This window comes from Haemaphysalis longicornis, unplaced genomic scaffold, assembly GCF_048455015.1.
Source record: "Haemaphysalis longicornis isolate Haplotype H1 unplaced genomic scaffold, Haemaphysalis longicornis Haplotype H1 scaffold_2, whole genome shotgun sequence".
NCBI lineage: Eukaryota > Metazoa > Arthropoda > Arachnida > Ixodida > Ixodidae > Haemaphysalis > Haemaphysalis longicornis.
The window spans coordinates 287409989-287427322 of NW_027526295.1; the positions used below are offsets into that span (position 1 = coordinate 287409989).

General features: G+C 50.8%; 2 protein-coding genes across 3 annotated transcripts in view; one reads left to right on the forward strand and one right to left on the reverse strand.

The window, feature by feature from the left end:
- LOC144170824 (uncharacterized) overlaps positions 1-8889 on the reverse strand; it is a 104338-nt gene extending 95449 nt beyond the window's left edge. For both annotated transcript variants that reach the window (XM_077700842.1, XM_077700841.1), the window contains exon 1: positions 8790-8889. The gene's annotated coding sequence lies outside the window, so the exon portion shown is untranslated. The remainder of the gene's footprint in view (positions 1-8789) is intronic.
- LOC144168664 (uncharacterized) overlaps positions 8009-17334 on the forward strand; it is a 41458-nt gene continuing 32132 nt past the window's right edge. The window contains exons 1-2 of the mRNA XM_077697607.1: positions 8009-8067; positions 8374-8893. Coding sequence (XP_077553733.1) covers positions 8009-8067; positions 8374-8893 — 579 coding nt within the window. The remainder of the gene's footprint in view (positions 8068-8373; positions 8894-17334) is intronic.

Here is a 17334-nt window from a genome sequence, read left to right on the forward strand (position 1 = left end):
CTCAAATAGTTCAGATAAGTTTCGGAGCTCGGAAAGTGCTTTTGCGCCTCCCCAATTGAGCTGGGCAAGGTAGTGTCGGTTATTGAGCAAATTACTACACAATATTTTATCATTTCTTGCCGAAATAATTAGCTCGGGAGTGAATTCTAGTTTACCGTGATTCCAACTTTACTCAGTAGATGGCGCCACCGACATTTTTAAGCTCTAAAGGTAATGGCTACGGTATCGTCAAGACAACTAATGCTGTTCCCCTAGACATGTTGCCCTAAACCCTAAACGTCCCCTATACCTGGTCGATTAACTTATGCGATTGTTAACACTTCATCCGAAAAGTGAAACATTCAAGCTTGTTTTGGGGGAACTCATTTGATCACATTCCTATGGGAATTCTGATTCAGAAATGTTTCTAATGGCCTAGTTTGCTTCTTTTATCCTCGGGTAAAATAAATATACAAGAAACGCATTTTCGTTTATCCAGTTTTCACTAGATGGTGCTAGCTGGCTAGCAAGCCATAGCTTTATTTTTTATTTAATACCGAGGTTACATATCTCTGAAATAAGAAAACTAGGCCGTTGTGAACACTGATATGCACTTACAGTGCGTTTAGTACCGGTGAACGATGGCTTTATGTCCGTGGGTCATGAAGTGGTAATAGGCAGTTTTATCTTATCGTTACCGTGTTTGCGGGAGTAGACTGCGCAGCGCGAGAGTTACCGCGAACGGTAACTTACCGGCACAGGCTTCACCGTCGCCAGCGCTTCCGGTAACACGGTAAACGGTAACGCAAACACGGTAACGATATGCTAAAACTGCCTAATTTCCATAGGAATGTTAACGGGCGAGTGCCCCTTAAACGAAAGCAACAAAATTATGCGTGATATGCTTTTAGACTGATTCATCAGATGTCGCTACCTGCACCACGGCGGCCAGAATACCAAACCGCAAACTTCGCGCTAAAACGTGTCCCGCCGTTTTCAGCGATAAACGGAAACTCCGGCTTCCGGTAACAGTGTAAAGGTAACACAAACACGGTAACGATATGCTACAACTTTCTATTTATTAACTAATGTTGCTGTAATTCGCTGCATCAAGCGAACTGCAATGTGCTGTAATGGAGAGACGTCGCCGGCGCAGGGAGGTCAGTGGCGACGGTAAAACCTGCGCCGGTAGGTAAGCGTTCGCGGTAACTGCTCGCGCATGCGCGGTGGCGTTACGGTACAAGGGCCACGCTACGGTTAGATGGTAAGCTAAAACGCCCCATTAGCAGCGGCCACCGTCTAAGTATACGCCGATGCATCGTGCGCGCAAATGATGCGCGGCCACGGTGCCGCCGAATGACCACTCCACCACAGCGGGCTGTTAAAAGGGTCCTGTAGCGCCACTTATTCAGTGACGCTAGAGCCATGTAGAGGGGCACTTCCTGGAAAAGCTGCGCTCGCACCGAACGAAATGGCCGCCGGCAAACAAGCGCGCTCAGTGCGGGGCTCGCTTGTGCTTCTGATCATCGCGGGCAGACTGCGCGTATACACAGTGAGCAGCACGCAAGGGGCACGAGTACTGAGCGTGTTTGGACACTTTGAAGGGCACTACGAGGATCGCTGCCACTGGGTTCGGTGCTGATTTGTTTACTGAAAATCCGATCGGTCGTAGACCGTGCTCTATATTCATAGTTCATCACCAGAGCTTAATTGAAGGTCGAGTATTCTTGCTCTGAAAGAGAAAGCTTTTTTAACCATCTTTCTCGTCAGATGAAAGGGGCTTTAATGGCAGGCTGCAGAGTCGGCGACCCTCATCTACCCATCTCTTTTATCACCCCCGTTCTCCCCTCTAATCTTTCATCCCCTCCCCCCTGCACTGAGTTGTATGCAGGTGAGCCCCCAGATGGGCTCAATAATATCCCCAGCGCATTTCCTTTCCTTCTCACCCGAATCACCGCCTCTCCCTCTGTGTTTATCTGATGACATGCGCAGCCAGGGCAGGCGCGCAGCCTTCACTGGCAACGACCGCGGCGTGTGGACGACCTCCCGCTTATTTGCCGCAAGCCACGCGAACAGCTCGCACAACGCATCGAGGAGGCCGGGGGAGGACGCGCGAGCTGTGGCTCGCTGGCAGAGAGGGCGCGCCACAGCACCAGCATTGCAGGCCTCGCGCGCGCACGAAAACAACGCCGTCCGCAAGGGCGTCCTTTGCGGCGCCAAACCACACAAAGGAAAAAAAGTGTCTCCACCATCACGAAACGCGCGTCCAGGGCGCACGGAACCAAATCACCGCCAACTGCATGCAGCACATCCGCGCGACGGCTGCGCAGCCGGAAAACGCCGAGCTTCCCGTCTTATTTCACGCGCTGAGGAACCACAGCGACCTGGAATGAAGCCACATGTGTGTGGTACTAAATGCTAACCTTGGGCCTTTTCCGCCAGCGGTCGCTGTACCATGCTTCGACACTTCTCAAAGGAACACTGAAGGGATTTGTAAACGTTGCGGGATATCTAGCGCGGATTGTAGTCCGGAGTGGTCTCTACAAGTTTCCACCACTCTCGCTGCGTTTGCGCGACTTTATTCAGTAAAAAATCAGTTCGAAAATGGTGTCCCCCTCTGCATTCTCCTCGCCGATTTCCCACGACGTTTTGTATGACGCTCAATCGAGATGGCCTGACTTACTGTTACTGCACGGCTGGCCGACCATGGTTTAGTCGGCCAGCCGCCGTGATTCGTTTGCTCAGTTGAAACTAAGCCACGAAACTATTTGTGCTAAGAAGAATGTGCCTTAGTTCATTAGTTTGTAGACTGCAGCATCAAGCTCTAAGTCCTAGTCACTCCGCAAAAGCGCACGCTTCACTTACTGCGCGATAAGAGTTAGCGAAGTTAATATAGGTACTACGGAATTAAAATCAACTGAAACTTTTATCGTAGAGCGTAAAATCAGGGTGCGGGAAGCACTTTTTTGTGCTGACTGAACTACCACAGCGGTCAGCAGCATGCACGACCACACATCCACGAACGCTTTTGCGGCTAAGGAATGCAGTCACATGCTATATTGTGGGAATTTGGGGGAAGTTTACTGCACGAGCGCTATTCAAGAAATAGGCATCTAAACTGCTTGGAATGCTAAAACGAAATAAAAATGTAAACTGGCTTATACCCCTGCTACACTAGCGTCCGAATGTCATTTGAACCAAATGCCAAGTTGCGCTGCTACACTAGGTTTTGAAATGCCATTCCGCTCAAATGACATTCGAGCCAAATGATCACCGAGAGAGACATTTGGGATTTCAAATGCCATTTCTAGCACTCTCGCACGCAGCGTCTCGGATAAGCAATAGAAAATATATAATACATCCGTACGTAAAACCAACAATATATTTTTGTGGAACTTTGTTCACTGTTCATTTACTTAAAATATGAAATCAACATATTTAATTTTCATACTCTCAAAAGCCAGTGTGCCAGGTGAAAAAAAAAAAAAAACTATGCAAACAGCCACCACATTAGAGTCAAAACTGGTCTCTGTTCTAATTTGATATCATTTTACTGCCTTAGACTGCTCCTAAATTGATTGTTGTATTATTGCATGAAAACGGATTGGGGAGACAACAGCACCACTACAGCACAGCGAGCAATTGTGAAAGCTTTCAAATGCCATCGAAGTTGTAGTGTAGCACGGCGGATTCTGAATGGCATTCGAAGCACCCCATTTGAGTCAAATCACATTCGGACCCAAGTGTAGCCGGGGTATTAGATTATGCTTCCGCCCTTGGCATGGCTGCAGCTTATGGGGAGTGGTCTGGAGCACTACGCATATTCTCTCGCAAGTTGCAAGTTCGAATCTTCGATAACGCATGTTATTTTAACGTGATTTATTTGTTTTGGACAATGTTTTCTATACTGAATTCACCCTTTTTTGTGCTGTACTGTACATTGCTCCACGAGCGAGTTCGCAGAACGCGTGCAAACTGGCACTGACGCGCTGGCGAGTTCTCGTTGGCGTGCACACAAAACACAAGTTAGCCTGAATGGGAGTTTCTTGGCTGGAATACGTCTTTTAAACTCCTCACGACAGGCGGCCTGCTCCCACGTGTGGTAGTATGATGGTGGAAAAACTGCCAGTTTACACCGGGGGCCACAAGCCGTCGTAAATAAGCGCATTTACCACGGTTGAACCTCTTCACAAAACGCAGTATCTGGCTGTGATTACTGCGTTTTTCCTAATGGGAGTATTAAAAACTCCCACGCCGCCTCCATTTCCTTCTCCTCCTCCTTCACCCCTTCGTCCTCTACGCGTCCTTACAAAATGGCTGCCAGTTGGTGTCGTGTGTCGTGTGAGCTCCAGCGTCCCCGAAAATTTCTTGCCAGTGTGAACTTGCGGCCGGACGAACGGATGTGAAGTGCTTCCCAACAACCGAAGCTCGTTGCGAACATTGTGGAACCAGCCTGGACGGACGTGCGACGGACTGCAACGTCGCCTCCGTGTCATCGACCTTCGAGCCGACGGAATACGCCAGCGAGCCGACGCGAGGCCTAAATGCAGTGATCGCTGGGAGTGGCTCGTTAAAAACAACGTGGTTGTGCCTCTGCGAGGTGGTTGAAGGTAAGATTTTCACATTTTTTATTGTACGCAACATTTTGGGAGACTTGTGCCCCTTCTAGCGTCAAATAAACTCAACGTGTTTCCCGCGCCACTGCACGGGCGATTCTCCGCCACTGGAGGTGAGCGTTGTGCGTGAAAGACGGCACCATGCCCGGAACGTCATTGGGGAGGCCGAACGGTGTGAAAGCAATGCGTATTTGCGCGGGTCTCGAGAGGAACACTCACTCATTCACACTCGCAAGCAGAATGAAAACTGTCCGAACTCTGGACGGCTGTTAGGTGTTTTTGTTAGGCTGTGTCTGCGGCTTACTGGCAAGCGAGGGTGAAGTTGGCCGGTCAAACGTCGCAGGGCGGCCGCTTTTATTGAGAAGTAGGTGTGGTGCCAGCCGCGCCTGCTACGAGGAGGGTGACTGCCGCGTGCCGCCGGCGATTAATTGCTTTTACTGGAAAGGGAAAAGGTCGGGGCCCCGTGGGAGCTCTCCGTACGCTAGGCGCGTGTAACTATAACCAGCAAACTCCATTCGAGGGAGCATTCTGCAGAGTCGACAGACGACTGCTTATTTTATTTTTTTTGAAGGGGGGCACGCGCAGGTGTCACACCGACCGAAATTTTTCCTTAACTTTCGGTGAGGGGAGAGAGGGGCAGTGCGGGGCGTAAAACCTGAAGCTCGTTCCCAGAACACTACAGGCAAGGAAAAGAGGGAAAGGAAGCATTTTGAGAAGTTGGTCGCCACAAGGGTCGCGCACCTTTTTGAACAGCAGAACACTTCGTTTTGACGAACTAGTGAGCGCAGGTGTCTAGGACAGAAGTGCAATTTTGCGTAGCTTTAAACAAACATTCAGACAGTACGGAAAGTTGGACACAAGAGTGACAATTTCAGCGTCTTTACAGTGCCGTTTCTTTTTTTCTTCAGGTCAGATGCCCAATATGCTTATGTATTTGTTACCGCAGATTTAAAGCGTTTTCCTATCCCCCTAATGAATGTGCTGTTGTGGCTTCCAGAAGAACGTGCCAGGGGGTGCGGCAACGTCAGCGTTTGGGAGGCTGGTGCAAGCAAACAGCGCACCGACGACATGCTGACCTCATTGTTTGCAAATGGCTTAAATTTTTTTCGTTGAGGAGTTTTGTAGTAGATAAAGTTCTTACCAAGATACCTTGTGTTCTCGATGTAGGTGTTTTGTTGATTCAGTGTTTTTATTGTCTTATTAACGTGTTCACACGTGTATCGTATTCATGTAATTTTTATGCAATAAATTGATTGTGCAGAAAACAAACTTTTCACGTTTTCCCATTCAACGTTTGAAGCGGAAAAAGTCTAGAAATTACGTGATCCCCAACGAAAAATAAAAATGCGGCCTGTGCCCTTATTAAGAACTCCCAAATGCAGTAATAAATTCAACTGCAGCGCATATATATGAAGCGCACAAAAACACACAAAAAAAAACCTCGAATGCAGGTCCACACTGCTCCCAATGCGCGCCCTGAAAACTCCCAGTTGGAGGAAACAATACACTCCCAATGGTACCCCTGTAAACTCCCATTGTAGTGGCAGTAAAATGAAACTCCCATATGCTACTGAAAAAACTGCCGAAATAATGGGAGTAAGGCGAAACTCCCATTGGAAGGAGTTTTGAAAACTCCGAATTGGTACTGAGTTATGACACATGCCATTTACTCCCATTCTGGCTTATTTGTGTTCTGTGTGTGGTGTTGCCATAAGCACCGTGCTTGTGGCCACCGAATAAGCCGGCCCTTGGCCTGGTGCGAACACGCCTCTCACGATGCAGGCACGAGCCAGGCAAGCTCCAAAGAGCGCATCGCATTTGAGTGCCCGCGGCGACGCGGAGGGCGTTCATCCACTGCGTACGGCTCGGCTAGTGATTGTTGCAATTCCAAGCCGTGCTGCTAGGCTTACCTGACGAATTTTACAGCCGACAACACGACAGAAGCGCGGTATGCCGATTACTGAGAATACCCATCCAACGATAACTTCGGATGCCAAGCATGCTGTGCGACAGAACCGAAACTGGTTTGAATTCTAATCTTGGACATCGCCCAATCACACGTAGCACCTTGTATTGACGTCACTCCTGTGAGTTGGTGCAGTCGCCGCAAACAGCGCATGGTAGTCTTCCGTTTTTCGGCCTTCATAAAATAAATACCGCTTTATCGACCGGATAAACGAAAAGTGTTTGAGCCAGTATACGCAGCACAAGCAAAAACAGGAGCTTGATAAATTCACTTCAGTGTCCCTTTAAGTGTTTCAATATAGTCTTAAAACAATTCATAATGCAAACAGCGCAAAGTCAATGGACTAAGGAAAGGTGGGAGGACACACGCTGGTGGGAGCCTCCGCGTGTTCTCCCATCCTTAGTCCGTCGACTTTGCGCTGTTGGCATTATGAACCGGTAATAAGTTGCCCAATTGACACTCCCTCTGCAGCTTATAACGGTGGCTCGACAAGACGTTGTGTGTGACATCGCGCAGAAGACGACGCTTTTGAGTCGAATGGAAGAACCGTTGCTCTTGGCAAATGACGACTTCAGTGCAACGTTGCGAGGCAAACTCACGGGGATCTTAAAGGGCACACCCGGTTTAGCAGGAAAACAGCACGCGTTCACCATTGCCACATCGACGAGTCCAAGAAAAATTGCCCATTCGCGGACGCCTGCAGCGGACAGTGCACCATGCATCTCGGCAAAGCGAACAAACACAGCAAAACTCGAGCTCGACGGCATTGTCACCCCCTTTCCTGCGAGTTGACTTTACGGAACGAACCGCAGCGTGGCAACTGCTCTAAAGAAAAACTGAGTGTATACCACGCTTTCAGAAAAACAATAAGCGCAGGAAGGTTAACCCGCTACACTGCGCTCCAATAAGGCCATTTGCAGACGAACCCAGGCTGGTAGACGAAATTAGCGGCCAAGTCCAGAGCTTTGTTTGCCCAGCTGCCAACAAGTAACGAGCACGGGGTCGGAATAGCCGCACGAGAAAAGCGTCAGCCACAGGAAAGTGTAAATATCGCCGAAGCTGCCGAGTTGAAACCGCATACAGGGTGTCAGGGCCGGAGGGGAGCGAAACCCCGCGAGTGGGACGCGCTCGTGGCGGCACCCACATACCAAGTCCTCCCGCACCCAGACGGGAGGAGGAAATCGGATAAAATTCGGCACACGTGTCGTCCTTCTAGTCCTTCACAGACTGGCAAACCGCTGGAGACTTTGTGGACTCTCCGCTTGACCCAGGCCCAAACCCCAGAAATCTGTTCGCTTTGCTTGCGCGCCTAGGCGAACTGAAAGCGCCCATAAAGCGTACAAATTCCGACGCCTGCTACCCAACGGGTCATCTCCGACGGCCCCGCAAACAGCCTAAAAACGGAATCCGCGCTGAAGTTCCGCTCCTGCCGGCTGCGCAGGCCGGAATGACAGCGGGCGCCGACCCCCGCCGAGAGTTAGGCCTAACGCTCCATGGCTTCGGCACGTGAGCGAGGAGCGAAGGAGCGCCCGAGTTGAGTTCACTGCGCCGCAACTTTAGCACCAGCCGAGTTTCTGGCAACGCTGACGTGATCGTTAGCAAGTCTGCTTGATGATCACTGCTCGTCATCTGTCACAACTATCGCGGTTCGGCTAAAAACAGGCCCGATTTAACACTAGTACCCGCCTACCACTCGCGCGCAGCAAATCGTGCAGCAAGAGGGCCGCAGAGTACAGCCAAATACGGCCCTGTCGAGCAAAACATTGAGCTAACAGGCACACTGGCAGCGCGTCCATATGCGGGGGTACGCAGCCCTTCCGTCGGGTCAAGCACGGGCACCTCGGCTACGACGCCGCCAGCCCGGAGATGCGGCGAGCGAGCCACCGGGCGCCTCCACGGCAGTCGAGAGGGCACTCCCAGAAACACGCGGCCCTTCGAAAACCACGGCACGGGCGTCGTGACGAGCGTCACAGGGTCGCTCCGCGCACGCCAGCGCAACTGCGAGCGGCGAACAGGGGCCGCCGACGAGGCGGCGAGCGGCCGCGCGAGCCCCGCGGAACCGGGGAGCCGACGAGCTGCCGCCGCACCTTGCCGAGTCGCCATGTTGGCGGCGTCGGACCGCTCGCAGACGACGCTCCAGAAATCGCTCGCTGCTCGCGAACCGAGAGTCGCAGCGACATGCCGCGTGCGGGAGCGTTGCCGGGACAACGCGCAGATTCTGCACTCACCTTCGGATCCACTGGGCGAGGTGGCGATCGTGTCCCAAGCGGGGTCAATCCTGCGACACGCGCAGCGCTGCAACGGCTCCACACGCCGGCTCAGCGGGAAAATGGTGAGTCCGTCTTCTCCCCGCAGCCGCGGCAAGGAGCAGGAGGCCCCGACCGGCCGCCATTGGCCCGCGCGGACCACGTGACACCCCGCCCGGATGGCTTTTGTTCGGCGCGCGTCAGCAAATGGGAGCGCGCGGGAGAAGCGTGCGCTCCTTCGGCGGACGCTAATGGCATTTGCGCTCGGCCGCGTTCCCCGACGGCCTGGCACGCACGCGGGCTTTTTTCTTTTCCTCTTTTCGCGTACGCTTTCCCTCCGCGTTGCGTCCGCTTTTGTTTTGAAACGCGTGCGCGGAAGCGGACGCTGCGTTTGTTGCCCGACGGCGGCTTTGCTCGGAGCGCGCAATTAGTGCGTCGGCGCGACGCGTTTGGAAGACAATGCAGCTGAGGTCGCCCCTCTGCGCGCCATTGTTACGAGCGCGGTGCAGTCCTCGTCGAGCTCTGCCTTCGGTCATGCGAGACGACGCTGCTATATTTGGTGGTGTACTTTCAAATGTATTGTAACGGCGTAATTTGGTCAACACCTGCCGCTACTGTAGCATGATGATTGCAGTGAAGAAGTCGAAACGTCGAAGAAAGGTTTAAGGTTAACATGTTTAATTATTGGCACTTAGATTTAAAACATAGAGTCACAACGTTACAACTGTTACACAAAAATAGGAGAAAATAGGCGATCAAGAGTACTTAACGAAACATAGTTGGCGGGCGAAGGGCTCCCGGCGTCTGGCCCCGAAGACCGGCAGCAAAGTGGCTCCCGTGGTGCAGCTGCCGCCCCCGCAATTGGCGGTGAGATGTTTGAGTGGCGCCCCCTGGCTCTGACGTCAGCTTAGGGACTCGCGCCGCTGTCGTCTGCTACACTTGCGCCGCTGCTACACTCGCTCCGCTGTGGTCCGCTTGTGAGGGGCAGCAACGCCTAAGCGAAAAATCACCCGCTTTGATCTTTTAGGGCATTAAAAAGCATATTTCCAGTAATTCAGTTATTTTTCCAGCTTCTGACAACTCTTAATAACAACAAGCTGTATACCGCACAAGTTTGCAACGAACGAGGAGAGAGACCAACTTTCTTCAGAGCATCGGTCGATAATCGTGTGTAACTCGTCCTCTCTAGCTTCTTTGCGAGGTTTAGTGCTCAGAGCTCCTCGATAAGTATGCAAAACGCGTAGGCTCCCCTAAAGTATTTTCGAGATGCTCTTATGAAGACCCAACAGTGTAATGCTACGCACCAAGCAGCGCGTCCTTACACGCGCATCACAAAACAGGAAACAAAGCGGTTGTCTTCTATTTCTTTCGTTGTTGTTGACTTGTATCAGGTGAATGTTTTTTTGTGTGTCCGACGCATTAATTTTTCTGCACTGCAACACACGTCTTATTAGGATGTCTGGGGATGTTTGAGAGGCGCACATACTTCGTGTGGATATTTTCTTCAGGCTGTAAGGCATACATTCCCTTCTTCACAAATTGGCTTTCGTTATGGCCGCTTATAAGAATGGGCATGTCCGCAGCGTGCATTGTTTATTCACATGCAAATGCAATGAGAAGGTTTGTGCTACACCACCGCGAAACGGCGCAAACGACGTTATCCAGAGTACTCGAAGGCGACTTTTCCGCCCCGAATTGCTATCGTAACTAACGAACTGAATCTCAACCCAAACAGTTATGAATTACAGTGTTGAAGGCTTGATATACTCGCTACAAACGCAAGAAATAGTGTACGTGCCGGTTTTCAGTATTATGAAAAATCATGACCGATGAATATCTCCAAGCAGCTATTTATGGTTTTCCAACCCCTTCCGGCGTAAAGAACAAATCCTGGCCTACTCGGGATGATCTTCCACGAACTGAAGAAAATGACTCTTACTCTATATCCTGGACTAAGGAACCCGCCCACTAACCAGCTCAGTTTTACTGCTAAAGTTTTCTCCTCCTCCTCCTCCTACTCTTGAGTGCAGTGTTACTATAACGCATATCTGAATATTGAGAAGGCATAGCTGTTGGAAATGTACCGAAATGTCCTTCAAGGTCTGAAGAAACATATTGTTACTGTATTTTGCCGTACACGTTACCTGTTTTGTTCAATAAGCCTCCCAACTTGTTAGAAGCCTGCACCAGCACGCGCCTATACAAACCGTAGGTTATTTGGAACTCGACCTACATTTTTTTGCGCCCCACAGTGCATGTCGGCTCACTTTCATGCTATGACAACGTAACATGATGTGATACAATACTTTCGAGCGTTCGGAAAGGTGGCAAAAACTGTTCTACCTTACATACGATTACCAGGAATCGTAGTGCCTCCTGCCAAAGGCGAGAGCCTCGAACGCCTGGAATTTGTTTTGGTCTTGCATTTTCGCTGTTGTCGGTTTTTAGACTCTTGATGTTCCCTTTGTTCGAAAGATTCCTGAATACAGAAGCTAGCGCCTGACTGAAACTCTCCGCACAGGACCGGCTTCGCAGGAATGGGGCCACGCCGGCAATGTTTCTTCCGAAGCGGGGTCGAAAACTATCTGTAAATCACGCCTTGAGCTAGTGTATACGATTTTAGGTCTTTTATAATGATAAAAAGTAGCGCATACGCAAAATCAGGTGCGGTCGAACATCAAAAGTCAACGGAGTGCAAAGAAACAGCAGGGAGAGCGAGCCCGAGTGGAGCAGACGACAAATGCGAGAGTCCCTAAGCCGACGTCACGAAGACGCCCTTCGCAGCGCCGCCTGTGGTCGCGCTCACCGCCAATAGCCAGCGGAGCCGCGTTATATTCGCTTCAAGCGGTCCGGTGGGGGACATAGTGGGGGAAAAAGTGCATCCTGGAGCGTGCGGACCTAATGGAACAAGGCTTTCTGCAGCCAATCGGCGAGACGCTTCTTGGCTCCAATCAGCCACATTTTTGAAAGGAAAAAGGAACCAATCACGGAAGCCACATAGTTCAAACTCGAAGGCGCCCGTTTCTGGCAAAAGAATTACTGTTGAGAATAAAGTAAAGGTATACAATCTCGAAAGGGAAAAAGACAGGCGGCCGTTTGAACGAGACTGGGGGTTCGGAGCACAGAGCGCCCCGCGTAGACGCAACGCAGGGTCGGAGACGCCACTTCGGCGCGGTAACCTAACCCTCGCAACAGCCGCGTCTCTGGCCGCTCAGCGCGCAGACACACTCGCCGGTCCGTTTCTCATAAAAAAAGGGGGCCAGGGCCTAGTCGCGTCCGAAGCGCTTTCACACAAAACACTTGGGAGGAAGAGCCCCGGCGGCGGGAACAGAACTCAAAGCAAACAGACAACACCAAGAGACCTCGGCTTCGCGACAGTATTGTAACGTAGTATTTTGGTTACATATTGCCGCTACTGTAGCATGAAGATCGGAAGGAAAAAGTCGAGACGTCGAAGAGGTTTTAAAGTTAACTTGTTTACTTTACAGATGACATTGGTGACATTTAGCATAGATGAAAAAGACAGTCAATAGGTCGAGGGTACTTAGCGGGACATAGCTGGCGGGCGAAGGGCTCCCGGCGGGAGGGCACGACGACGGGCGGCAGAGTGTCTGAGTGAGCTGGTGCAGGCCGCCCTCTCTCCCTCAATAGCCAGAGGGGCCGCGTTATATTTGCTTTGGGGGGACGCATTGGGGGAAAAAGCGCATCCTAGCGTGTGCGGACGCTAGGGAACAAGGCTAAGGCACACCCGCAGCCAATCAGGAAGACGCTTCTTAGCTCCAATCAGACATGTCCCCGCCAAAGTGAAAAGGACCAAAAACACAGACACAAGGTTTCGACTCGAAAACGCGCGCTTGGAGAATTACGGGCGTAGAGCAAGTAGTTAGACAAAACGCACAAAAGTAAACAGGGGAAAAGGGAAGGTCGTCGGAAGAACACAGCGGCCCGCGTAGGCGCGCGCAACGGGGGGTCGGAGACGCCAGTGCGTGCGGTAACAGAAGCCGAGGCGAGGGTTCGCTTCCCCCAACAGCCGTCGTCTCCCGGTCGGCCGACGGGCAGACACACGCGCCGGAGCCGTTTCTCAGAAAAAAGGGCCAGGGCCCAGCCGCGTCCGAAGCGCTTTTACACACAACACTTTGGAGGAAGAGCCCTGGCTGCGGGCACAGAACGCAAAAACCGAACGAACAACATCAAGAGACCTCGGCTTCGCGACAGTATTTAGTTACCACACGGGTGCCCCGAAGTTGGAGAAAGGTGTATTTATTTGCCGCTCAGTTTCTCAACTAATCGCGGTTGCCTTTCTGTTTGTTACCGTGCTTATGCATGTCACCTCATGAAAAATAATTAGTGAGCCCTGAAGCTGCTTTATTGCCGGGATTATCCGCTGAGAGCGACGAAAGAGTCGAGAATGCGACGTTCAAATGCACTGCGGGCTCTGCAGGCGTAAGTTTTTGTTTAGCGGGAAAACTTCGTCATCCTGTCGCACGCACAGCAACAAGCCCTCATAATTTACGGAATCTCGCAGTGGATAAGGAAGGGTTAATGGATACCAATGACCAAATGCCACCAATGACCAAACGCCACAAAAATGAGCATTCAGGACAAATGGTATACGATACAAACGAAGCGCAGTTCATCGGCTTGAGAAGCATAGAAACTCGCCGTCCCCGCGGAAGCTCCGAGTGTATTTCCGATCATATGCAAGTCTGCGTCTGGGGACCCTGCCTGATAGCCAGCGGCCAGCGCGTAACGAGTAGCCAAAAGGTCCGGCGCGTGCACGAGCGCGTCGCGCCCTGAGCGGGAGAATGCTCTCGGATCGTCCCTCAGCAGAAGCAAGGCTCGCGCGCTATCCTACAGTCGGCGCTCGAGGGAGGGCCGCGATCGACGGGGTGCGAGCGACGAGAGACGCTGGGAGAAATCCTTCTCGTCCACGTGCACGGGGCCATCTCGAGAACGGCCACTATACAGGTGCACACCGGGAAAAACGGGCCAGCAGGGCACATTTCCGCAAAGATAGACATCCAGCGAAGTGACGAGCAGGTTCCCCCCATCCATGGCAGTGGTGACGAGTCAAGCTGAAGAGTTTAAAACTCCCAGTAATCAAGCGGCGACGCGATAAAGATCTTCTGAAAATTTTCTCGCAACTTTGTTCTTGTTTAAATGTGAATTGCACGGCCTGCAGCGTGTCACGCGGTGACTCTTTTTTTGTAGCCGTGCTGACTGGAAAAGTGGAGGCGTGCTACGGTTGAGAGCAGCCGGGTCCAGGCATGCTTTTCACTGCTCGGGTGGCCAGGCCTGCAGCTGGTCAGCTCGTGCAGCTGCGAGCCGCTCACGCAGCGCGCGTTCCCTCTGCTCGGGTCTTGGAATGGGCAGTACCATTTACTTGTAACGCGTTAAGTTGGAGGAACTTGTAACTGTGACGCTGTCACTTTGTTACACAGTAACTGCAACACGAAATACTGTTACAGATACTTGCTTTTTTTTAAATATATCAAACATCAACACTCGTTAAAAGCCAGCGTACACATCGCGATTTCCATTTTTTCAAAGTTTCTTCTTTGGATATCATCCTCTCCTCCTGTCACTTTTCGACAAAACAGATCCCGTCGCAGTTGGGGAGAGGAGGTCGCCAAGAGTATTTATTATCTTCCCTTCAGAAAACCGAGGTCGGAGGTCGGTCCTTAAAACTTTTCTGTCATCTTGATTGGTTCGGAAACAAGAAGAAGAAAGAAAGTGGCACTTAGACCTCGACCGAGGGAGACCCTTTTGAAGGAAAACCACCGCATGGAGGCCCACCGAGAACGGGGCACCCATAATGACACCAAGATTGCATCAACAAAAAAGTTTGTGCAACAAAACGAGCCTTACGCAACGATTGTTGGTGTGGGGCTTGAGTGTGCCCCCTTTTACGTTTCCCTTCGTGTAGGGTCTTACCACGTGTAATTTGGCTACCCTCATGGCTTCGTATGTTTCTATTAGATAAACTTCATCATTTCATTTGTAATCTTTTGCTTGATTTTATACAGTACCGGAAAAGTAACGACGCTACTGTTTTACAGTAACTGTAACTGTAACAAGTTGCTTCTGCAAACTCTAACTTTAACGTTGTTATATTTCTGGCCTGGGTAACTGTGACGCTGTTACTTTATACTGGTATAACGCGCCCCTGACTTGGCGGAAGAAATGGGAAATGTGGCCGTTCGAAACGCTTGTCCCGCAAAGACACGCTTTGTGTGTACTGTGTATACGTTTCGCATTTCTGCGCGGGAGCTTCTGTTGAACGCGAAAGCACTAGGCGTGCCATCGATCGAAAAGAGTTAGCTCTGGCGTTGTCTGTAGCGGCGCATATATACTCCCGCTGGCGGTGACGGCTCGTGCGCCTCCGTGTGTGCCTCGGGGATAAATCTCAGGGAAGCGCGTGCCTCTGTAGAACCACGTGGGAAAGTGCCGCTCCCCTCGACATCCGCTCCGTCTAAGCCGAGCACTCTGTCGTGTTATCTTTGCAGTGTATACCTTTGCAGTGTATACCGGAGAGCCAAAATGTCTCCGAGCGAGTGAAACGTGTAAGGCATTCTTTTTTGTTACACACAGGAACACTATCTTTTAGTACATGCATGGATGCATGAAATGGGGCGGTTTGTGCCGCAGGGATTCTTTTTGTAAACAGCCTCAGACAATGGAACACGTATGGGCGCATGTTTTCATTCAGAGCGTCCTCCGTGTAGACGACGACACACGAAGAGCTGCACTCATATGACGCACGGCTTTTGCCTGTAGAAGGTGAGAAAGACGTACCTTTTGATGTGGTGATGTTGATTGGCCTCCACAGTATTTGGAGTTGGCGCGCTGGCTGGCTCCACGGCGCGAGGCCGGTGCGACAATGCTTTCCAGAGAGTGTGCCCAAATTTGTCGAGGTGCAGGAAGCAAAGGTCAGCTCATATCAACTGCTTACGTTTTGGTGGGGTGGGCGATTGATCGATTAACCGTCCGACTAATCGATTGATGCTTTAGTCGCGATTAATTTTTTTTAATCGGTTGGAAGTCAAGTGAGCAATAGTTAGCAAGAGTGCCATGTCGAAATTGTGTTCCAGCGCGCCGAAGGTCATATTCGCGTTCAAGTAATTCACCTGACATCACAACAGAAAACTATGCAAGTATGCTTAGATCCTATAGTCATTAAAACCAAAAGCTTATAGCAGAGGCAGATAATAAAGTGACTACTCTTAATACAAATTTACGGGCACGTACTCGTACTGTATGGCGGTTGTATAAAATAACTCTGTCGTATGTAAACCACAATTATAATCTGGAGCCCCCTGCAATTACTTGGAGTGCCGATGTTCCTGATTAAGTGTCACTGAAAAAACGCGGTGAAAAGCGTCTCGCCTAGCCGAGAAGCGCTCGTGTATACTCGCTTGTTGAAAGTGGTTCCAGACGAACGGCACACTTCAAGGGGGACTCACCTGCTAACATTCCGATAGGACCTGCTGCTTCACGACCCACGCGCTTAATTAAAAACCACCGCGCACCTGTTCGAAAAGTTTTGCATATGTGCTCCAAACGGCCTAGATTGCTCATTTTGGAAATACAATGAAAGCTCGCTAATTAGAACTTCTCGGGGATGCTCAGAGAGTTCGAATAAACCGAATGCGATCTAACGAAATTCATTGAAAGCAGCAAGAATTGAGATCGAGTTGCTTGAAATCACTCGAAATATTTATTGACGAAAATAATTCGTTATGCCTTTCTGTTTCTGTTCCTTTGTTCTCCAACGCATGAACGTGACGGAAAGCATCCTCTCCCCCCCTCTCGAAAATAAAACAATAGGCGCGCGACCCCCATTGCCTCCATTAGTTGCGAAGCTGAGGGCTGCGTCGGCTCCTGAGTGTGTCGGCACCGGCACAAAGATGAACAAACGTCTGCAGCACATAAATGACACCAACACACGGAGACACTGGCCTGCGCAGAAGGAGGGCGAGGGGGCCCCCGCACGCCAGTGTCTCCGTGTAGTAGTGGAGGAGGCCGCCCCTCCCCCCCCCCCCCCCCTCTTCCCGCCCTCGGAAATTTTTTGCATGGAAGGTGACTTTTAAGACTAGACCCCCGTTTATAAACGTTATATAAACTTGCTGTTTTCCATTTTGGATTAGAATTTGGATTCCCTTCTCTCGTCGTTGCTCATTCCTTTTATATTTATTATGTGACACAGAATTTGTGACCTTTATGTGTGTCGTGTGCTCTAAGCTTCGCTGGTCATCCATCTTCACAGAGTTGAATGTTTATGCACCCGCCCGTTCCCTTCATTCTTCTCTTTTGTTTCGGCTCTTCCGGTGTAGAAACAGCAGCGCGTCACACGGCGCCGACGGAAACACTACAAACTAAATTTTGCTCATTGGGTTCACCGGCGACGCCTGATGTCACTGCTGTTGCCATCGACGGAAATCAGTTTAACCGCACGTGTTGAGAAAGGTTTCGCTGGCTGAGATCTGTTGTTACTTTACAAACATGGAAACGTGAGGGCGTCATTGTT